General features: G+C 42.7%; 1 protein-coding gene and 1 long non-coding RNA gene across 3 annotated transcripts in view; one reads left to right on the top strand and one right to left on the bottom strand.

Annotated features, from left to right (window-relative positions):
• Positions 1 to 3,816: 3,816 nt before the first annotated feature.
• The window catches only part of xrcc4 (X-ray repair complementing defective repair in Chinese hamster cells 4), a 41,026-nt gene continuing 26,896 nt past the window's right edge, over positions 3,817 to 17,946 (bottom strand). The window contains exons 7-8 of one of the 2 annotated variants that reach the window (XM_031287927.2): positions 17,182 to 17,308; positions 3,817 to 4,090 (exon numbers count right to left, since the gene is read on the bottom strand). In XM_031287927.2, coding sequence (XP_031143787.1) covers positions 3,979 to 4,090; positions 17,182 to 17,308 — 239 coding nt within the window. In that variant the 3' untranslated portion in view covers positions 3,817 to 3,978. The remainder of the gene's footprint in view (positions 4,091 to 17,181; positions 17,309 to 17,946) is intronic. The other variant, XM_031287928.2, reaches the window with a different exon arrangement.
• On the top strand, positions 5,966 to 13,580 carry LOC116041888. Its single transcript, XR_004103030.2, has 3 exons — positions 5,966 to 5,977; positions 12,596 to 12,608; positions 13,412 to 13,580. It is a non-coding gene; the product is annotated as an uncharacterized LOC116041888 (long non-coding RNA).

Genomic DNA, 17,946 nt, shown 5'->3' with positions numbered 1-17,946 from the left:
GAGAGAGAGAGAGAGAGAGAGAGAGAGAGAGAGGGGCGGTGACACAAAAAGAGAAATGGGAGGTGTAGATGGAGGAAGTGAGAATGGGGAAAGCCTGAGAGGGAGAGAGAGATTATGAGAGGAAGAGTGGAAGAATGAGAGAGGCAGAAAAGGAGAGAAAGATTGTAAGAGGAAGAAGAAGAGAGAGTGATTATAAGAGGAAGAGTGGAAGAACGAGAGAGAAATTGTGAGGGAGAGAGAGATAGTGAGAGGAGAGGTGGAAGAATAGGAGAGATTGTAAGAGGAGAGGAGGAAGAGAGAGATTATTATAGGAAAAGTAAAAGAGAGAGAGAGAGAGAGAGAGAGAGAGAGATGGGGAGGAAGAAACGTAGAGATTAAAGGGGCACTTCAGTGATTTGGTAAGCTATCGGCCGTTCATTAAGTTGGGACGACTTGCGAGAGACCAATTTAAAAACAAGAAAGAACATCTGTGCAGCAGAAGCAGAGATATCCTGATTTTTTAAGCTCCAAAAAACACTGCCTCCTACATTTCCCACAATGCAACTAGGCAGGCCCTGCTAGGACCTCAGGGCTGTTCAACCAGGAGGTGTGCCGAGCTTTACAGAAAATTTGGGTTGGGGCTAGAAGCATAGACAGTATATAAGAATGGACCAACAGATCCCGTTGCTCTGGTAGCTGTGCCAAGAGAAATCTCAATCATTCCCAATCTAGCAGAGACGGAGAGCGTAGGTATATGTAAGGAGATAACATAGACACAGGCTAATTATTGATCACTAAAATGATAGTTAACATTAGTAATTAAACTTAAACAGCTAATGGAAGTCCAAACTGCCTGAGAGCTTCTCCTGTACTATACGGTAATTCCTCTACTATGAGACAGTAAGTCTCGTGGTTATGACCCAATCGTTAGTCTATTTTTATAAAAACGTCTGCTACGGAGCCATAACGTGAGGTACAAGGTAATGGAGCCTTTTATACATTGTCGTGTTTCTTTAGAAATAATCAATGGACAAATAGAGTCTTTAAACTCTTCAGATGTAAAGTTATTCTCTGTCAAAGTGACGTCAAAATGAATGGCAGTCAATGGGATGCTAACGGGAGGTGATGGCTTGGTAGCATCAAAATGGCGCCATAGGAGCTACGCGGTCTGAGGAGAAGCTTACCCCCTTGGCTATAAGGGATAACGCTACGGCGACGACAGTTAAGTTTAGGAAAAAGATCGTGGTTTGGATTTAACCCCCGCCCCGTAGAGGAAGGAACACTTCTTCCCTGGGTGAAAGTGTTAACATATAATTTGCGAGACTTGGCGTAACTTCTGGCCATAGCGGTATCCCTTCTAGGCACAACCTTCAATTGAACATAGCGGCCACACAGTGGAATTGCAACTCCCGCCCGTCACGTGATGCCCTCTGACCCAAAAGCGAGGGATAAAGCTCCACGCATCGGATGTCAGGGGCTATCCTGGAAATGTACTTCCGCTGATCCAGACTAAACTCACCTAAACTAGTAAATAGATTTTGACAATGTACAATTGTTGGAGTTCCCCTTTAAAAGATGATTCTAAAAAAACACAAACAACCTTTCAATTTCATGACAAAATAACACGTTCACACTGTTTATTGGTACAAATGTTAAAATGACAAGTTTGTAAAATTATAGTAATCACAGTTAATTACCAGTTCATGAAGTCCATTTTAAAAAGGGAAAAGTCCTTCCCAGATTTTAAATACAACATGATGCTGCAGAACTACAGACAGCTGACAAAATGTGTGGAGAAACACACATGAAGGCTCTGTGCAAAGCTTCCCTTTGTTAGGCAGTTCTAGAAATCGTTTTAGGAGGTTTAAGGGTTTCTTTCAGTGGTTATAAATATCCTGTAGGAACTTTAGGTTGTTCTAGTGATCATTTAAGCCCAGTTCAGACCAAAGATTTGCGACGACACGATTTGAAACTATCGAAAATAACTAATTATTTTCTATAATTTCTTGCTTTGTTCTAAAGCCGCTCCCTCTCTTCGGTCTCTCTCCAACTCGCTCGGTCTAAAACTCCAGACTGATCTCATGAAGTGGCGTATGTATGCCACGCCAATTCGTATGTCATTATTGGCATGTTATCAAGACGCATACTCGCTTTTTAGCGTGTTTATCAACGCCGTTTGGCCTCCATTGACTTACATTACCTTGCGATTGTGTGTGAATTTACGCCGTAGCGAGTAGTATGAAAGGGCGAAAATGTGCTTAGGGAGGTTGGTCGGGGTGGAGGATGGGTCAAACACAGGACTTTCACTCAGGAGACCGGGGATCGGGTCCCGCGTGTCACGTTTCTTTCGTGTCCTGCGTTGCTTTCTTCTTTTCCTAAACCCAACCCGTCCGCTGTATACGGCGCTCAAAATGCGTACAGATAACACACCACTTGGCTTAAGAAAGTGGGCATGTATGTTTACGCGAAGTCATGATGTCATGTTGAAAATTCTGCTATTTCGGCAGCCATTTCATTTACAGTTTGCAGCTGATCAGCTGACTTCTCTATTGGTTGTTGAAAAAGGAGACGCCTCTTACGTTCTAAAACCAGCCTCTGGAGACTCCACCAGCTGACTTCTCTATTGGCTGTTGAAACAGGTGACGTCTCTTACGTTGTAAAACCAGCCTCTGGAGACTCGAACAGCCGAGTCGCAGCGACACCATCAGCTGGTTTGAGTCAAGCTGAGACGGGTCGGTTCAGACCGCCGAAACTTTTCCCTGGGACTCTCTAAAGCGTTTTTGTCTCGTATCTCGAATCTCAGGTCTGAACTGGGCTTTAGATTTATCTTGCGACCCTGTAGAGTTGGGAACCGCTTTCCTGTGACAGCAACCGATAAGCAGAACCGTTCATACACTTCATTCACCTGTTCTACAAAGGTTTCGTCTCATTGCGAATCTTCGGTCTCAACTGGGCGTTAGGATCTTTAGGTGGTTGCTGCAATCCTTTACGAGGTTCTAGGGTTAAGTTAGATGGTTATAGCAATAACGTACTGTATGTTCTTTAGATGGTCCTAGTATTCCTTTAGGATCTTAGGTTGGTTCTAGCAATCCATTAGGTGGTTCAAGTGAAGTGGAGTGAAGTGGTGTTTAAGGATCTCTAGGTGGTTCTAGCAGTCATTAAGTGTTTTAAAGTTAATTTGGGTGGATCCTGCTATCCTTTAGGGTGTTATTAAAGTCATTAAGGTGGTTCTAGCTATCCTTTAGTGTGTTTTAAAGTTAATTTAGGTGGATCTAGCTATCCTGTAGGGTGTATTACAGTTCTTAAGGTGGATCTAGCTATCCTGTAGGGTGTTATTAAATTAATTTAGGTGGATCTACCTATCGTTCAGGGTGTTTTGAAGTTCATTTAGGTGGTTCTAGCTATCCTTTAGTGTGTTTTGAAGTTCATTTAGGTGGTTCTACCTATCGTTCAGGGTATTTTGAAGTTCATTAAGGTGGATCTACCTATCGTTCAGGGTGTTTTGAAGTTCATTTAGGTGGATCTAGTTTTCCTTTAGCGTGTTTTAAATTTCATTAAAGTTGATTTAGCTTTCGTTCAGGGTGTTTTAAAGTTAATTTAGTTGGTTCTAGCTATCCTTTAGGGTGTTTTAGAGTTATTTAGATACTTTAGGATCCTTAGGTTGTTCTCGAGTTTAGGTATTCTTGAAGTGGTTGAACACCCATCAAAACACTGAATGAGTGAGTATTTTTGGAAGAATAATTTTCCTTCAGTAAAGTTTCACTTTCTACAAAAAAGAAACAGTGAAGCTGTTGTGGAGGCTGGAACGACATCCCACTGAGACACTTTGTGTTTTTCCCCTCCATTTGTCAACCATCTGTACGTTGTTACAGTAACAATTACAACAATTAAATTAACAATTCCACTGCAATCCATGACCCTTAATATATGTAGTCTGTATAAAAATATGACCCATTTACCAACCAATATACTAAATCTCTCTGTCTCTGTACAGTCCAGTCAAAAGTCATCAAACAGATCCTCGACTTCACAATTTGGTGCAGCAGCATTTGTAGAGCGCTGCGGGGGAATCTGCTGCTTACTGGATCCTCCTTGGGGGTCGGTCCTGTGTGACACACACGCGCACGCACACACACACACACACACACACACACACACACACACACACACACACACACACACACAGAGGTCAGTGGGCTAATGAGGCTGGTTTACAGGAGAGTTTGAGAGTTTTCCTGTTGAGACGGGAAGTGTATCATGTGGCCCATAACAAGACAAGAAACACATGGGCATTTTTTATACCTGTGTGAGTGAGTGTGTGTGTTTGTGTGTATGTGTGTGTGTGTGTGTGTGTGTGTGTGTGTGTGTGTGTGTGTGTGTTTGATTATGGCCCAGCAGCTCCCCCACCTTAAGTGGTCTACATCAAATGCTGGACTTGACGACTACCTGTGCGTGTTTTACCATGTAGGGGCTAATGCTCTCCTCCAGTCTTCAGCTCGATAGAAGCTCACATATTCTTTCTGCCCTCACTTGATGTTTAGAAGTCAGGAAACAAAATGTCAGACGTATATTAAAGAAAGGATCAAGGATGGGTCAACAGGGGGCTGCTGCTGCTTTGAAGGCTTTGGATTGCCAGTCTTAAAGAACTAGTTTGACATTTTGGGATTTGCGCTTATTTGCTTTCTTGTCGAGAGTTTGATGAGAAGATTGATTGATTGATTCTTAGCAAGAAAGAAAATAGCCGCAATTCACAATATCAAATGTCAAACTCCAGGATGCATGAATGTCAACATGCACGGGGGTCGTTCTTAGATGTGTGTGTGTGTGTGTTTTTCTGGTTTGGTATGTTTGTTTCAGTTGTTGTTTGGCCTGTCAGCAGGTTTATGGTAAAACAACTGGCCCAATTTTCATGAAACTTGGTGGAAGGGTGTATCATAGGCTGAGGAAGAATGCTCTAGATCTTGGAGCAGATCCAAATGACGGGGAGGATTATTTTTAAATTTTGTTAACATTGCGCGATAGGGCATTTGGCCTTGGCGGAGGTCTGCGCTCTCGGAGGGCCCTTTCAGTTCTAAGTATTACAATTATCACTTCTTATAAAACTTATAATTGACATGTTCTTTCTTCTCCAAACAGGAGTATGAAAAACCCGACAAGCCCTCCAAACCATATCGGTTTGTCGATATACGACACACAGTAGTGTTTCACGTCCTCATATCTAAACCAGAGAAGGTAACGTCGCAGTTTTAAAACACGTTAATGTGAAATGGTCCCAGTTTGGTTAGGTTTAGGCACCAAAACTACTTAGTTAAGTTGATAAAAAAAAGTGTGGTTTGGGTTCAAATCAGACGTTACTTCTAGTGCTGTCAAATGATAAAAATATTTAATTGCGATTAATCGCAATAATGTCATAGTTAACTCGCAATTAATCGCACATTTTTATCTCTTCTAAATGTCCCTAGATTTCTTTTTGTTCAATTATTTTTTCTCATTTTAATGCTCTTATCAACATGGAAAAGTGGATCGGCTTGCTTTGTGCTTTTGTCGCCTGGCTTTGACGAGGGGGTGGAGAATTGGCATCAGCCGTGTGCTTGGCCATCAGCCGTGTGCTTGGCCATCAGCCGTGTGCTTGGCCATCAGCCGTGTGCTTGGCCATCAGCCGTGTGCTTGGTCATCAGCCGTGTGCTTGGCCATCAGCCGTGTGCTTGGCCATCAGCCGTGTGCTTGGCCATCAGCCGTGTGCTTGGCCATCAGCTGTGTGCTTGGCCATCAAGTGGTATTTCAGACTGGACGTGCTGCGATGATAGCTCAGTTCACGACGACAAAACACACAGATCTCTTTGGTCTCGTCAATGGAACAATTTGGCAACTTTTTAAAAGTAAACTTTCCATTCAGAATCTTATTGGCATCCATTTCGGCGTCTCGCGCTCGCCATCCACTCAATACGTAACGTTAGCCTACTACTCTTTGGCCGGCTCGCAAAGCCCAAACAAGTGTGTGCGGCGTGCCTGTTGTTTAGTTTCCGGTCTAGCTAGATCCGGTGTGGTGTTGTAGTTTTTCTAACGTTACTAGTTGTTGCAACAGCATGTGAAAAAACTACAAAGTTTGCTAGGCCAAAAAGAACGTTAATAACGCATTTAACTGACAGCACTAGTTACTTCACTTCCTGAAGGTTACCACGTGACGCAGAATGTGACGTAGCTCCGTTTGTTCCGTAAAGTAAAAAAAAAACTATGTTTCCTTTTATTTAAAAACGGGACATGAACCCAGTCTCCTGGGTGAAAGTCCTAATTGCTGCTTGAACAAACAACCTATGGGAGCGTTTTTTGGGAAAGGACAGTCTCAATAAACCAATCAGCTTGCTTAAACCAGCCGGCCTCCATGATGTGAGGTGCGCCAACATTGCAGACGCGATCTGAACTTTGAGATACTTGGGTCAGGAAGTTCAGAGAAAGAAGCAGATATGGAATGACCAAAAAAATTAAGATTGCATAAGGTCAATAAAACATAACGTCTCTGAAGTGTCTCTGCCCTGTTTTAAACCATCAAACATGGAGCACCTCTCACTTAGTGACGAAGCTAAATCCCAGGTGACCTAAGGACAATCAACACCCCAGAGAAGCATCTCAAGCTTTACGTCACAAGTTGCTTTAGGAAGGACGTTCAGGAAACGAGAACGCAAAATTGCCGACTCTCTCCCTCCAATGCAGCCCCGCTGTAATGATGATTAGTCGAACGGGAACGAGAAGAAAAGGCCGGTGTGAGAAAGCAGAAGAGAAGGGAGAGAAGCCCTGAGCTTGTTTAAATCATTACCAACTGTACAACAAACACTGCTCTGCTGCTGGAACCAGTTAAGAGGAAACAAGAGACGTGTTCAGTGGAGAGGAGGAACTGTTCTGCGCTGCCACAGAGGACCACCGGAGACTTGAACACATGGCGCAGAGGGGGGAATGTGACGAGAGCGGTTTCGACCCTGAGAGGTGAGGTTAAGCTCATGCATCGGGCACTCAGGAGCCCCCACACAGAGCTGGTCTGGTGACATACCAACAAATTATGTGCCATTTTTTAAGAAACTAAACAGAGGTTTGGCTTGGAACAAGCTGCAGCAGAAGGATTAGTTTTGTCCAAATAAACCCCAAAGTTGTCACTTAACAAAGGTTTGGAGCACCAAATTACATCACAAAAACCTAATTTCCTTTTAGTGGTATGTCCATTAAAAGACTGTGTTGGCTTTAGTTTGTAGATATCTGTCTCTGAGATTTCTACTATTCCACAGAACAATGGAGATGAATAGAATTTAGTTTCTTTGAATATCAACAGCAACTCTTACTTCTTCTGATTGTTTGATTAGCAAAATCATCCAGTTTTTTATGATAATAGAGAGAAATATAAAATACATAGTCTCGCTTTGCCAGACCTTCCTCCACAGCGCTGCGGAGGTCTGGCTAGTCCACACAGCATTCTGGGATGGGAGAAAAATGTGCTCTGGTTTACTGGCATTTCTTTAAACCAATCACAATCGTCTTGGGTGGTGCTAAGCGCCGGATGGAGCCACGGTGCTTCTGCAAAATAGCCTCGGGAAAGAACTTATTTTGGTGGAACGTGTGTACGTTCAAAAGTAGTTTTAGTCATGCAACAGAAAACTCAGATTGGACAGATAGTCTAGCTAGCTGTCTGGATTTACCCTGCAGAGATCTGAGGAGCAGTTAACCATAGTCCTCACAAATCCACCGGAGTTTAAAATTCCAACACAAAGGAAGCTTAAGGTAACGGATATCCGTCCTAAATGAGTGAAATCCGGCGGAATTTCCGTCGCCAACGGAGAAATCCCGGAAGTGGAATGTCGAGGATAGAGACTATAAAATACATAACTTGTTAATGTATTTCCCCCCCCTCATCTTGTCACCTCTTAAGCCCAGTTCAGACCAAATATTCGCGACAAGACGAGGTGAAACTTGCAAGCCGGTTTGCGGTCTTCTGAAACCTGCCGGACAAGACGGTGCATCATCTGCATAGAGAGGACTCTCTGTACTCCGTTCTAACTTCCGACTTTCAGGCTTTTTTGTAGCTGGATATATCATTCGTTGCGTTTAAATATAAATGTGGATAATGTTAGTGATAGTAAGAAACTTGCTACAGCTGCATTGCAAGTTATAAATCAGAGAAAACGTTTTATTTCTCCGATTCATGGCTTTGTTCTAACGCCTCCATTCAGTCACTAGTCTCTAGCTCGCTCCACCACACACCGTGTTCGTGGGCGCTCGTTGAGCCTCCGTCTTAAACTCTGCCACTTCCGCCAGCGGACAGTTTGTAACATAGAAATAGCGACCCAATCAGCTGGTTTGAGTCGAGCCGAGACGGGCCGGTTCAGACCGCTGCAACTTTTCCTGCAATGTTCTAAAACGGTTTCGTCATGTTGCGAACCTTTGGTCTGAACTGGGATTTAGATGTATCCTGTAACCCTGTAGAGTTGGGAACAGCAGCTTTAATGGATTCTTTCCTCCGACAGAAACCCATAAGCAGAAACGCACACAAACTCCATTCACGTTCTACAAATGTTATGGATTTTACAGCTGAGTTGGATCATGTTGGAGGGACACAGTTCTCTGTATTAAACACATTAGAGGCACGAGCAGTCTCAGGTCTTGTAGTGATTATCTTTGATGGCTAGGAGCGATGTTTGATAGTTTACAGAACCAGTCTGTGTATGAGAGAGAGAGCGAGAGAGTGAGAGAGAGTGTTTCACTGCAAGTTTCTTTTCATGGGAAAACGGTCCTTTGAGTACACAAACGATTACATCTCAAGGACATGTTAACTGGAACTACAATGAGTCAAACATTAGACTTTTGAGCATCAACAACCGGATATTTAAGAAATCAAAACTCATTTTCTAACAAAGTGTCCAAGAGGAACTTAAAGAGACTTGTTTTGTTAAAGGAACAGTTTAACCTATTAGATTTCTTTCAAAGAGTGAGATGAGAAGATGGATTTTAGTCTCATGTCTGTGTGTTAAGTATGGAGCTGGAATCAAGACGTGGTTGGCATAGCTTAGCATATAGAATGAAAGCAGAAGGATACAGCTAGCCTCACTCTGTCCAAAGCTAAATAGACACCTATCAGCAACTCTAAAGATAACTGATTAACACTCGTATGTTTAATCTGTACACAAAGAAATGTAAAAACTACAGTTGGAACTATTCTTTTAACTCACTTTGTTTAACTGAGCCAAACACCCCCCTCCCGACCTCCTCTCTACGAGGATCTTCACGCTCTTAAGCGTGAATTATACTGGCTGTTCCCAACCTGGCGCATGACGTAGATCTTGCCGGCACGCCCGGATTTATAGCGCTCGAGCTGAGGTCGCGCACCACTCTATTTTTTTCAGCGCCGCGTGACAAAGTGGAAAGAAGAAGCATGAACAAGCTCCTGGGCAACCGGAGGCCAGGACTCTCAGAGTGACTGCAAGTCTCTCTTGTAAACTTACTGGTTAAGATGAGTTCTTTTATGGTGAATGAAAGGCTTGATCCGATGAAGTAGGTCATCGAATCAAATCGATGTATTGACGGCAATGCTGCAGCCAGTTCTGCCGTTGTTTATCTTCTTCTTCTAGTCCGTAGAAAGAGCAAAGTCGGTAGCCTTTCCTCATTAGCGCCACCTCTGTTCAGGAGAAGACTGCAACTAGTGTCGCGACCACCAGCGCGGGTATAAATAGTTACGGCGATTCCATGACGTCACATTTGCGCGCGCCAGCTGGGCTGCGGCCAATATAATTCACGCTTTATACAGCAGCAGTCAATGTGCTGCTGACAGTAATAAATATGTGGAATACAGACTAATTACAGTGCTTTACTTTTCATAGCTTTATGTACAAATGGTTCAGCCTGGCAGAAAGACTTGGAGGTAACAGATTAGTTGAGTAGTGATGGAAATGGAATAAAAAAACAACAGGGTGGGTGTCGGACTGCCAGGAGCCCTGAACCCCCCACATTAACAGCCACCTTCGCAGACAAAGCCCTTTTTTCTGCGGCCGCTGGCTGCCAGCTCAGAGGGAGGCAGCTTCTGCAGCCAACCACAGCTGCTCAACAGCTCACTGCTGCTTCTTGTTGGAGCAGTCAGAGCTAAGAGGTAATGGGCACCAATACCGACTCTTGCCAGCAGCTGGGGATGGATGGCACCACTTACGGCCATCTGCATGTGGCACAGTTTACAGTCGCTGGCTCTCGGAGGAGCTTGGACACAGTTTATTCGCCCTCTGTTACAAACAACGTCAGATTGAGACAAGTCTTTGGAATGTTTTCTAACTGGCCACATCCAAAAAGAAAACTGGCAAATGGGAGATAGTGGAGTAAAAGCGCTGGCATTGTGAGTTTCTTTTGGATGTGCAGCAAACAGCGCTTCAGAGCCGAGTGACAGTCTGACTTTGAGAGTAGATACAGAGACTAAAGACACAACAGAGAGAGAAAAGAAGAGAGTTGCATAATTGTTTCTTTAAGACAAGTTGACTGACTTGGCTCTCCAGTTCGTGTCCTTAGACCTCCCATAGAAACCCCCCCGCTGCATCGTGTTCAGACCTTAGAATAATGGCTTTCACCAATATCCAAGATAATCAAAGGGTTGGTTCATTTTCTCACTTTACTCTGGTGGTATCTAGGCTTTTAAGATATCTATCTGGGAGATGTCTTCAGCCAGGATACACCGGCAACACCTTTCATTTTATTAAGAGCTTTAGGCAGGATTAAGAATGGGAACATTATTTTCCTACAAGGCAATCTAAGGGCGCTTTCACACCTATAGTTCGGTAGCAGAGACGTCGTTAGGCCTATTTTAGGGGGGCTGAAGCTACCCCAAAATGTCCCTAAGCCCCCCTAAATAATAATAAGAACAACAATAACAATTCGATTTATCCTCATTCATATTTAGACGCAACAAATGATATATATCCAGCTACAAAAAAGCCGAAAAGTCCGAAGTTAGACAGAAGTACAGAGAGTCGTCGTGCTATCAAGATGATGCACCGCACCGTCTCGTTGCATTGGTGTGAACTGGCAGCTTTCAGAGCGCTGCAGACCGGCGCGTTGCAAGTAACTGGGGGATTCATCTCGTCTCATCGCTACTCTTTGGTCTGAACTCGCTATGCACCCTCCCCCCCACAAACACACACACCGGTACACGCTAATGGTGAAAGGAAGATTGATTACACCTAGTGTGATACAGAGTGAAATTGTAAGTTGTTTTTAATTACCTGCTTACCTTTAGCTACGTTTTCTTGAGGTAAAGGAAAGGGGATATTTTGGTTTGCTATGGAAAACTAAAGTCTAGCTAGAGTGAACGAGGGAAATACAAGAAATGGTCAACTTAGCAAGTTAATCACAACTCTTTATTCATTGCCAATAATATAGCCTATCTCTATAGTAGGCATATTCTAAAACTATATCAATCCCCATAGAATGTTGTTGTCACTGAAAACTAAAGTCATCGGGTCCCTGTTAATGCTATTGTACCGGTGTATCCTTCAATTCATTGAGCAGATGAGATGGATATTGGAAGATATTTCAGCAGAGAGAGAGAGAGAGAAGCAGGAGATTGGCAGGGCAGTTGATTCTGAGGGAGCCGGTGTGATTGAGGTCAGTAGTGGTCTATAGGTCAAAGGACTGTTTTGTAACAATAAGCATTTGTTGGCAGGCCTAGGCACTATGCATAGCCTAAACTAAATTATTTCATTATATTTATTATATAGGCTAGCTATATTCTAACCAATTTAACTTTCTTCATTCATTGGCTGTGATAAATTAAATACATTTGTAGATGTTGCTAAATGTAGGCTAAGCTAAAGATGAGGACATGCCCACAGATACACGTGAAAATAAAATGAAAGCAATCCTACATACAGTAATCATTACTCCAAATCTTTTATTCCTTCCGCCATCAGGTTATTGTATTTAGACAGTAGCCACTTTAAATAGGATCCGTATCAATAGCTTACATGATAAAGTATGCAGTGATGCCTATTTTTTTCTTTATCTTGTACTGCTATTTGTCATATTTGTTTAACTTACCAACTTATTAGCTGTCTGGCCTCTGTTTGTCAGTTTTTGGACATTTTGGATGTTGTTTCATGTGACCAATTTGCATTTCAAAGTCATGAAATTAGCATCAGGGTTTTTTTTTTTATCTTAAAGTATAAGACGAAAGGAACAGAGTAGAAATGGAAGAGGAGGATGTCTGTCACTGTTTACTTGTTAACATATTGGTTTCTTGACTGGTTGTTGACCTAAGTGTAGCTCTAATACAGTAACAAAACATGTGAGTGCAAAGATTTTGCAAACGCAAGTTACAAATACCCTGGGGGCTAAGCCCCCCCTGTCTTTCAATCCTAGTGACGTCCCTGTTCGGTAGACTGTTAACTGCGATTTGGGGTGAAGTTGCAGCATTTTTCATCTGGTTTGCCTTGCGTTGACACTGCACTTTGACATTTGTTTACAATGTTTGGTCTTTGACACACGGTGGAAATGGTCGCTGGTCTGTTGGACAGAATGTCGGAGTGAAACTCGCCGACACTTATAACAACACAAATAACGGAGCAACGCCACATGTTTAACGTCTTGTTGTTTTCAGTTTTTTTGCATTAGTGTTTCTAATATTTAAGCAGAAGGAGAAAATGTTGAGCAGCTGACAGACAGCGAGTAAAAGAGATGATGTCACACAGACGACCAGTAATGTGTGCTCAGAAAAGCTTAAGGATTTGAAAGTTAACATCTCTTAAATCATATACAAGTCTGTAAATTGTGTGCAAGGTTGAAGCTGCAGGCTAGCAAATGCTATGTTTTTGGATCACTCTCTGTATTTGGGTCAGATCGGGTTCTCACCTGAAGTGAAGCAAACTCTAGAGCTCTTAGAAGCGAACCGAGAGCGCTGTTTTCAAGCGTACCAGAGTTTGAACGAGCTTTCACACCGCCCCAAACCAACCGGCGACTATCCGACGAAAACGCTCCTGGGTTCGGTTAAAAATGGACCACAATTTTCAAGCGTGAAAGCAACCTCAGACCCTGACAGAGCTCCGTCGTATCAGCAGCAGTTGGTAGATGTGATTAGGCGCCAATAGGTGACTGCGGGCCGGCTACAGGCACCACCAGATGACGGCCCTTTCAGCAGAGTTACAGTCGAGTTTAGCTGACAAAAATTGAGCATCATGCGGCGACGAGTGAAGTTTAGACACCAAAATGAGGAGGAACAAACACCTATTTCCTGGGTGAAAGTCTTGTGTTTTCTTTACTTTTCATAGCTATATGGTAACCTGGAAATCCAGACCCAAATCCGTCTGAAAATGGCCCAACTCGAGGGGCGGCACCAAGCATGCATTTGAAAATCTCACTGCACGCAATTGGATAACACTACGACCAATCACAACAACACATGGGGTGACGTATCCAGAGCCCCATACGCTTAGCTACCAGCGGAGCTAACTGGTAGATTAAACTCGTGCCGTATCCGGTTGGCAAAACAGCAAAAACCTCCTTCTTGCAAAGGAAGGATTGGAGCGCCGTCTTCTGTTCCTCTGTTAGATAAAAAGCCAAGTCTAACTTGTTCATTGTAGCGGCCAAAGCCGTTTCAAACAAGCCGTTCATCCGTAGCCATCTTGCAATGTTTACTAATGACTTGGACGTCGCAGCGCTGTCGTCATCTGTTTAGCTCGCCTCTGGCCCGCCTATATCAGATACACCGATGTGATTGGTGCAGCTCGGCTACAAGGGCATGGGTAATGAGCATCATTACTCGATGCCAGAGTGACTCGCTGAGCAAATTCAAATTGTGCTCTTGCGAGAACTCTGGATTTCCAGGGTAGCTATGTGTACAAATGGTTCATGAAAACAGCCTGACTTCTGTTATTGTTGTGCACATGACAACCTTGAAAATTGGTATAACAGTGGGGAGAATTTTGGAGAACCAAATCTTTAACATTCTTCTGATAGGCCTATGGTTGATACAAATGCAAAGATGATGACATGGACATATGACAACATGATGCAGCCTCCTGATGTTTTCCACACACTCATTAGCGGGGGCTTTGTCTCCACATAAAGTCCAGAGTGGAAAAGCTCCACCAGCGTGCTCGCCCCCAGCTGCTCCGCCTAAAGCCAGGGCAGCATGTGTTTGTGTGCTTAAAGAGATAAAACCGTAAGAGAAGACCAGCAGCAGAAATCATAAACCTGCAGGACAACGCTGCTCTTTTAGCACCAATAAATACTCTTGAGAGGTGAATTTGATTTTCCCCTCTCAGGAGGAATGTTGTAAATGTGATAACGCCCTAAAGGTGAACAGCTGGGCGTTTTCTACGGACAAACCAGCTCGGACACTGGAAGAAATTCACACTGCTGGTCCTCTCCATTTTACATGTTCACATACTTGGCGTCTTTTTTGAAACTGCCAGCTTCAGATCTTAACGCCAGTCCAGTTTTCCATAACATTAGAATAGAATAGATCTTTATTGTCGTTGTTTTCAACAACGAAACGAAGGCAGATTTTTATTTTGAAAGGCCAGTTATTTCATGGATCCAGGATACTATGCATCCTGATAAAGTTCCCTTGGCCATTGGAATTAAAGTAGCACCACATCATCACATACCCTTCACCATACCCCCACATCATCACATACCATTCACCATACCTAGAGATTGGCATGGTTTTATCTCAGTTAGCCTAATAGCTGGTTTGATTTGCATTGATATGGATCTTATCTCAGTTAGCTATTAGGCTAACTGAAATAAAACCATGCCAATCTCTAGGTATGGTGAAGGGTATGTGATGATGTGGGGGTATGGTGAAGGGTATGTGATGATGTGGGGCTATTTTAATTCCAAAGGCCAAGGGAACTTTATCAGGATGCATAGTATCCTGGATCCATGAAATAACTGGCCTTTAAAAATAAAAATCTGCCTTCCTCTATGGGAATTTAACATAGGGGTATATATAATTATGGCCCCTGTATTTTAAGGAAGAACATTTATTTATTTACAATACATTATTAATTCACAAAAAAAATTGGTGTCCTTAAAAGGTCGGATTTTTCCTCATTTTTTTAATTAAGGCATTAAGATCAATTTCCAAAAGATGATTTTTTTATTCCTTTTTTTAGTCAACTTTAGCATGGGTATGAATACTTATGAGCAGCACTGTATATATATAATAATATAATTGGCCGGTTTTCACATACTCGGCCATGACCGGCGACCGGCAGGTCAGTCTGACATATGGTGATTTCATGCCGGTCAACTTAAGGTTAGGTGCCTTGAAGTTGACGGTGGGGGCTTAAAACACCATCAAGCCCTCCGCCAAGCCATACCCTACCCAGCACTGTTAATGCAGTGCGAATTTTCCCAGTCATGAACAATTCTTTTCTGCTTATTCCGACACCACATCAATGCAAAACAAAACGTCTGTGTCTGTGTGTGCATGTGTATATATATATATGTGTGTGTGTGTATGTATGTCTGTGTGCGTGAATATGTCTTTGTGTGTGTGTGTGTGTGTGTGTGTGTGTGTGTGTGCGCTCATGTGTATGCGTGTATATATATATATATATATATATATATGTGTGTGCGTGTATGTCTGTGTGCGTGCATATGTCTATGTGTGTGTATATATATATATATATTTTTTTGTGTGTGTGTGTGTGTGTGTGTGTGTGTGTGTGTGTGTGTGTGTGTGTGTGTGTGTGTGTGTGTGTGTGTGTGTGTGTGTGTGTGTGTGTGTGTGCGTGGTCTCAGTGAAACACACACTTTACTGCCCCGCATTCCTTCATGTCACTGATTGTGTTGCAGTCAATCAGTGTGAATGAGCTTTCAGCTTTGTGTGTATTTCACGTGAAGCTCAACGGCAATTTTGAGGGCAACCTCCAACCGTCCTAATGTTTGGGTCCAAAGAGAGACGCCGAGGATTGGGGGCAATTAACTCAAGATAAAGAAGATCCCGACAGGAAAACTTTATGATGTTTAATTTCCCATTCAAGGAGGGAGGGAGGGAGGGAGGGAGGGAGAGGGAGAGAGAGAGAGAGGATGGGGGCAGGGCCAGCCCGTGGCAGAGGCAGTAAAAGGTGAATGCTGGGGGCGCAGGCAGTCCAAATGAGTAAAAGAAAAGTTAGAGATAAGGGGGAAAAGATGTTCAAAAAGAGAAAACAAATGAAGAAAAAAGGAACAAAAAGGTCGAAAGAACCGGCATAACAATTACGAAAAGATGCCAAAAAAGGGGCAAAAACGTAAAAAAAAAAGACAAATGTAAAAACGAACGACAAAATGTTGATAAAAATGATAAATGAGTAAAGAAAAGTTAAAGATAAGGTTAAAAAAAAAAAAATCGTAAAAAAATGACAAAACATCAACAGAAAAAAAAAATAAAATAGAAAAAGACAAAATGTTGATTAAAAAAAAAAAAAAATTACGACAAATGACATGTTGAAAAAGACGAAAAAAATGTCAGAAAAAGTGACAAATATATGAAGAAATGGCAAGGGCTCCTACGTGGTTAGGCTCTGGACGGGGGAGGACGTAAAGCCAAAGGAAAAATATCATAAACAAGATCATCTCTCTGTCTTTTAAGTTTCTGTTCGACAGTAAAGAAGGGAGGTGTATTTTCACTCTAAATCGCAACAATAAAGTTCATTTTAAAATAGATTAAATATGTGTTTGTGTCTTGTTGTGTGATTGGAGTTGGAGCGGTCACACCCGGTAAATGAACAAATCTGAGGGCAAAATTACGAGCAGTTTACAAGCTGCAGAGGCAGTAAACCGCTCTGAGACGGGCATGAACTCAAACCACAAAGCAGGAGGAACTACTTCTCACACACGGTCAAAAACAAACAGTAACTGTGTTCGAAACCGCTCCCCTTCATGGAAATAGTCCCTGCATCGTGTGTTTTCTACTCATTTTGTAGTGCTGTTCGAGTTCTCCGCGGTTAATTTCATTCACTATATAGTCCACTATAAAATACCCAAAATGCACAGCTAATTTGAGTGTACATACCATGCACCCTACATTTTACTCCTGTATCCCACAATGCAACGCGGTCGTGTTTTCCCCGAGGGAGAAGAAGAGGCAGAAGGACCCCCGGAAACTGAAAAGGGAAAATGGAGCGGGCTCGTTTTGGGCAAAAACCTAAGCCTTTTCTGATTCTGATTCTGGTAAAGGCGTTACATGCAGTCGTGTACCTCTTCCTCTGGGAGCTCTGTGGCTCGGCGTCCGGCGTCTCGAGTTGGCGGAAGCGCCGCTTGCGACAGGGGGCCACGTCTGGGATGTCCTTAAGGCTGTCGTCCAATGGGCTCGCAGAAGAGCGTCCTGAGGAAAACACGAGTCAATAACATCTCCGTCAGAAGGAAAACCTAATACTGGAGTATACAAACACTAAACACAACAGTAAAAGGACAACATTAAGACACCACTGCAACAGGACTTCACAACGTTGAGATTAGCTGTTTGGGTTTACGTGATGGGAACATGATTGGGTTGATTTCAGCCATGATTTCATCTTGAATTTAAAACCAGCAAAGCTGTTCCATTCTCTGATCTCGCTGCCATAGTACTGCTGAACAAACTATCTGGCTGACTGCGTATAGACCCGGTGTCGCTGTCGTAAATGTGTTTCTATGTGTCTACACGTGTCTTTATGTTATCTGTTGATGTATTTCTCCGTGTATACTGCCATACCGCGTCTATTAGGGGTGTGCAAAAAAAAAAAAAAAAATCGATTCACATTCGAATCGCAATTCAAGCTCTACCGATTCAAAATTGATTCATAGAACTCCAAAAATCTATTCATATTTTTTATTTAAAAAAAAAAAAAAGGGGAAAGTAACTACATTTACAAACTGTTTTTAAAATCGATTTTGAATGGAATCTAGAGCCTGAAAATCGATATCGAATCGTGACATTTTCTGAATTGTGCATCCATAGCGTCTATCTATCCATCCATCCAT

This window comes from Sander lucioperca, chromosome 14 (genome assembly GCF_008315115.2).
Source record: "Sander lucioperca isolate FBNREF2018 chromosome 14, SLUC_FBN_1.2, whole genome shotgun sequence".
Classification (NCBI taxonomy): domain Eukaryota; kingdom Metazoa; phylum Chordata; class Actinopteri; order Perciformes; family Percidae; genus Sander; species Sander lucioperca.
The sequence above is the reverse complement of the archived record's forward strand: the minus strand, read 5'-3'. Positions and strand labels throughout refer to the sequence as shown.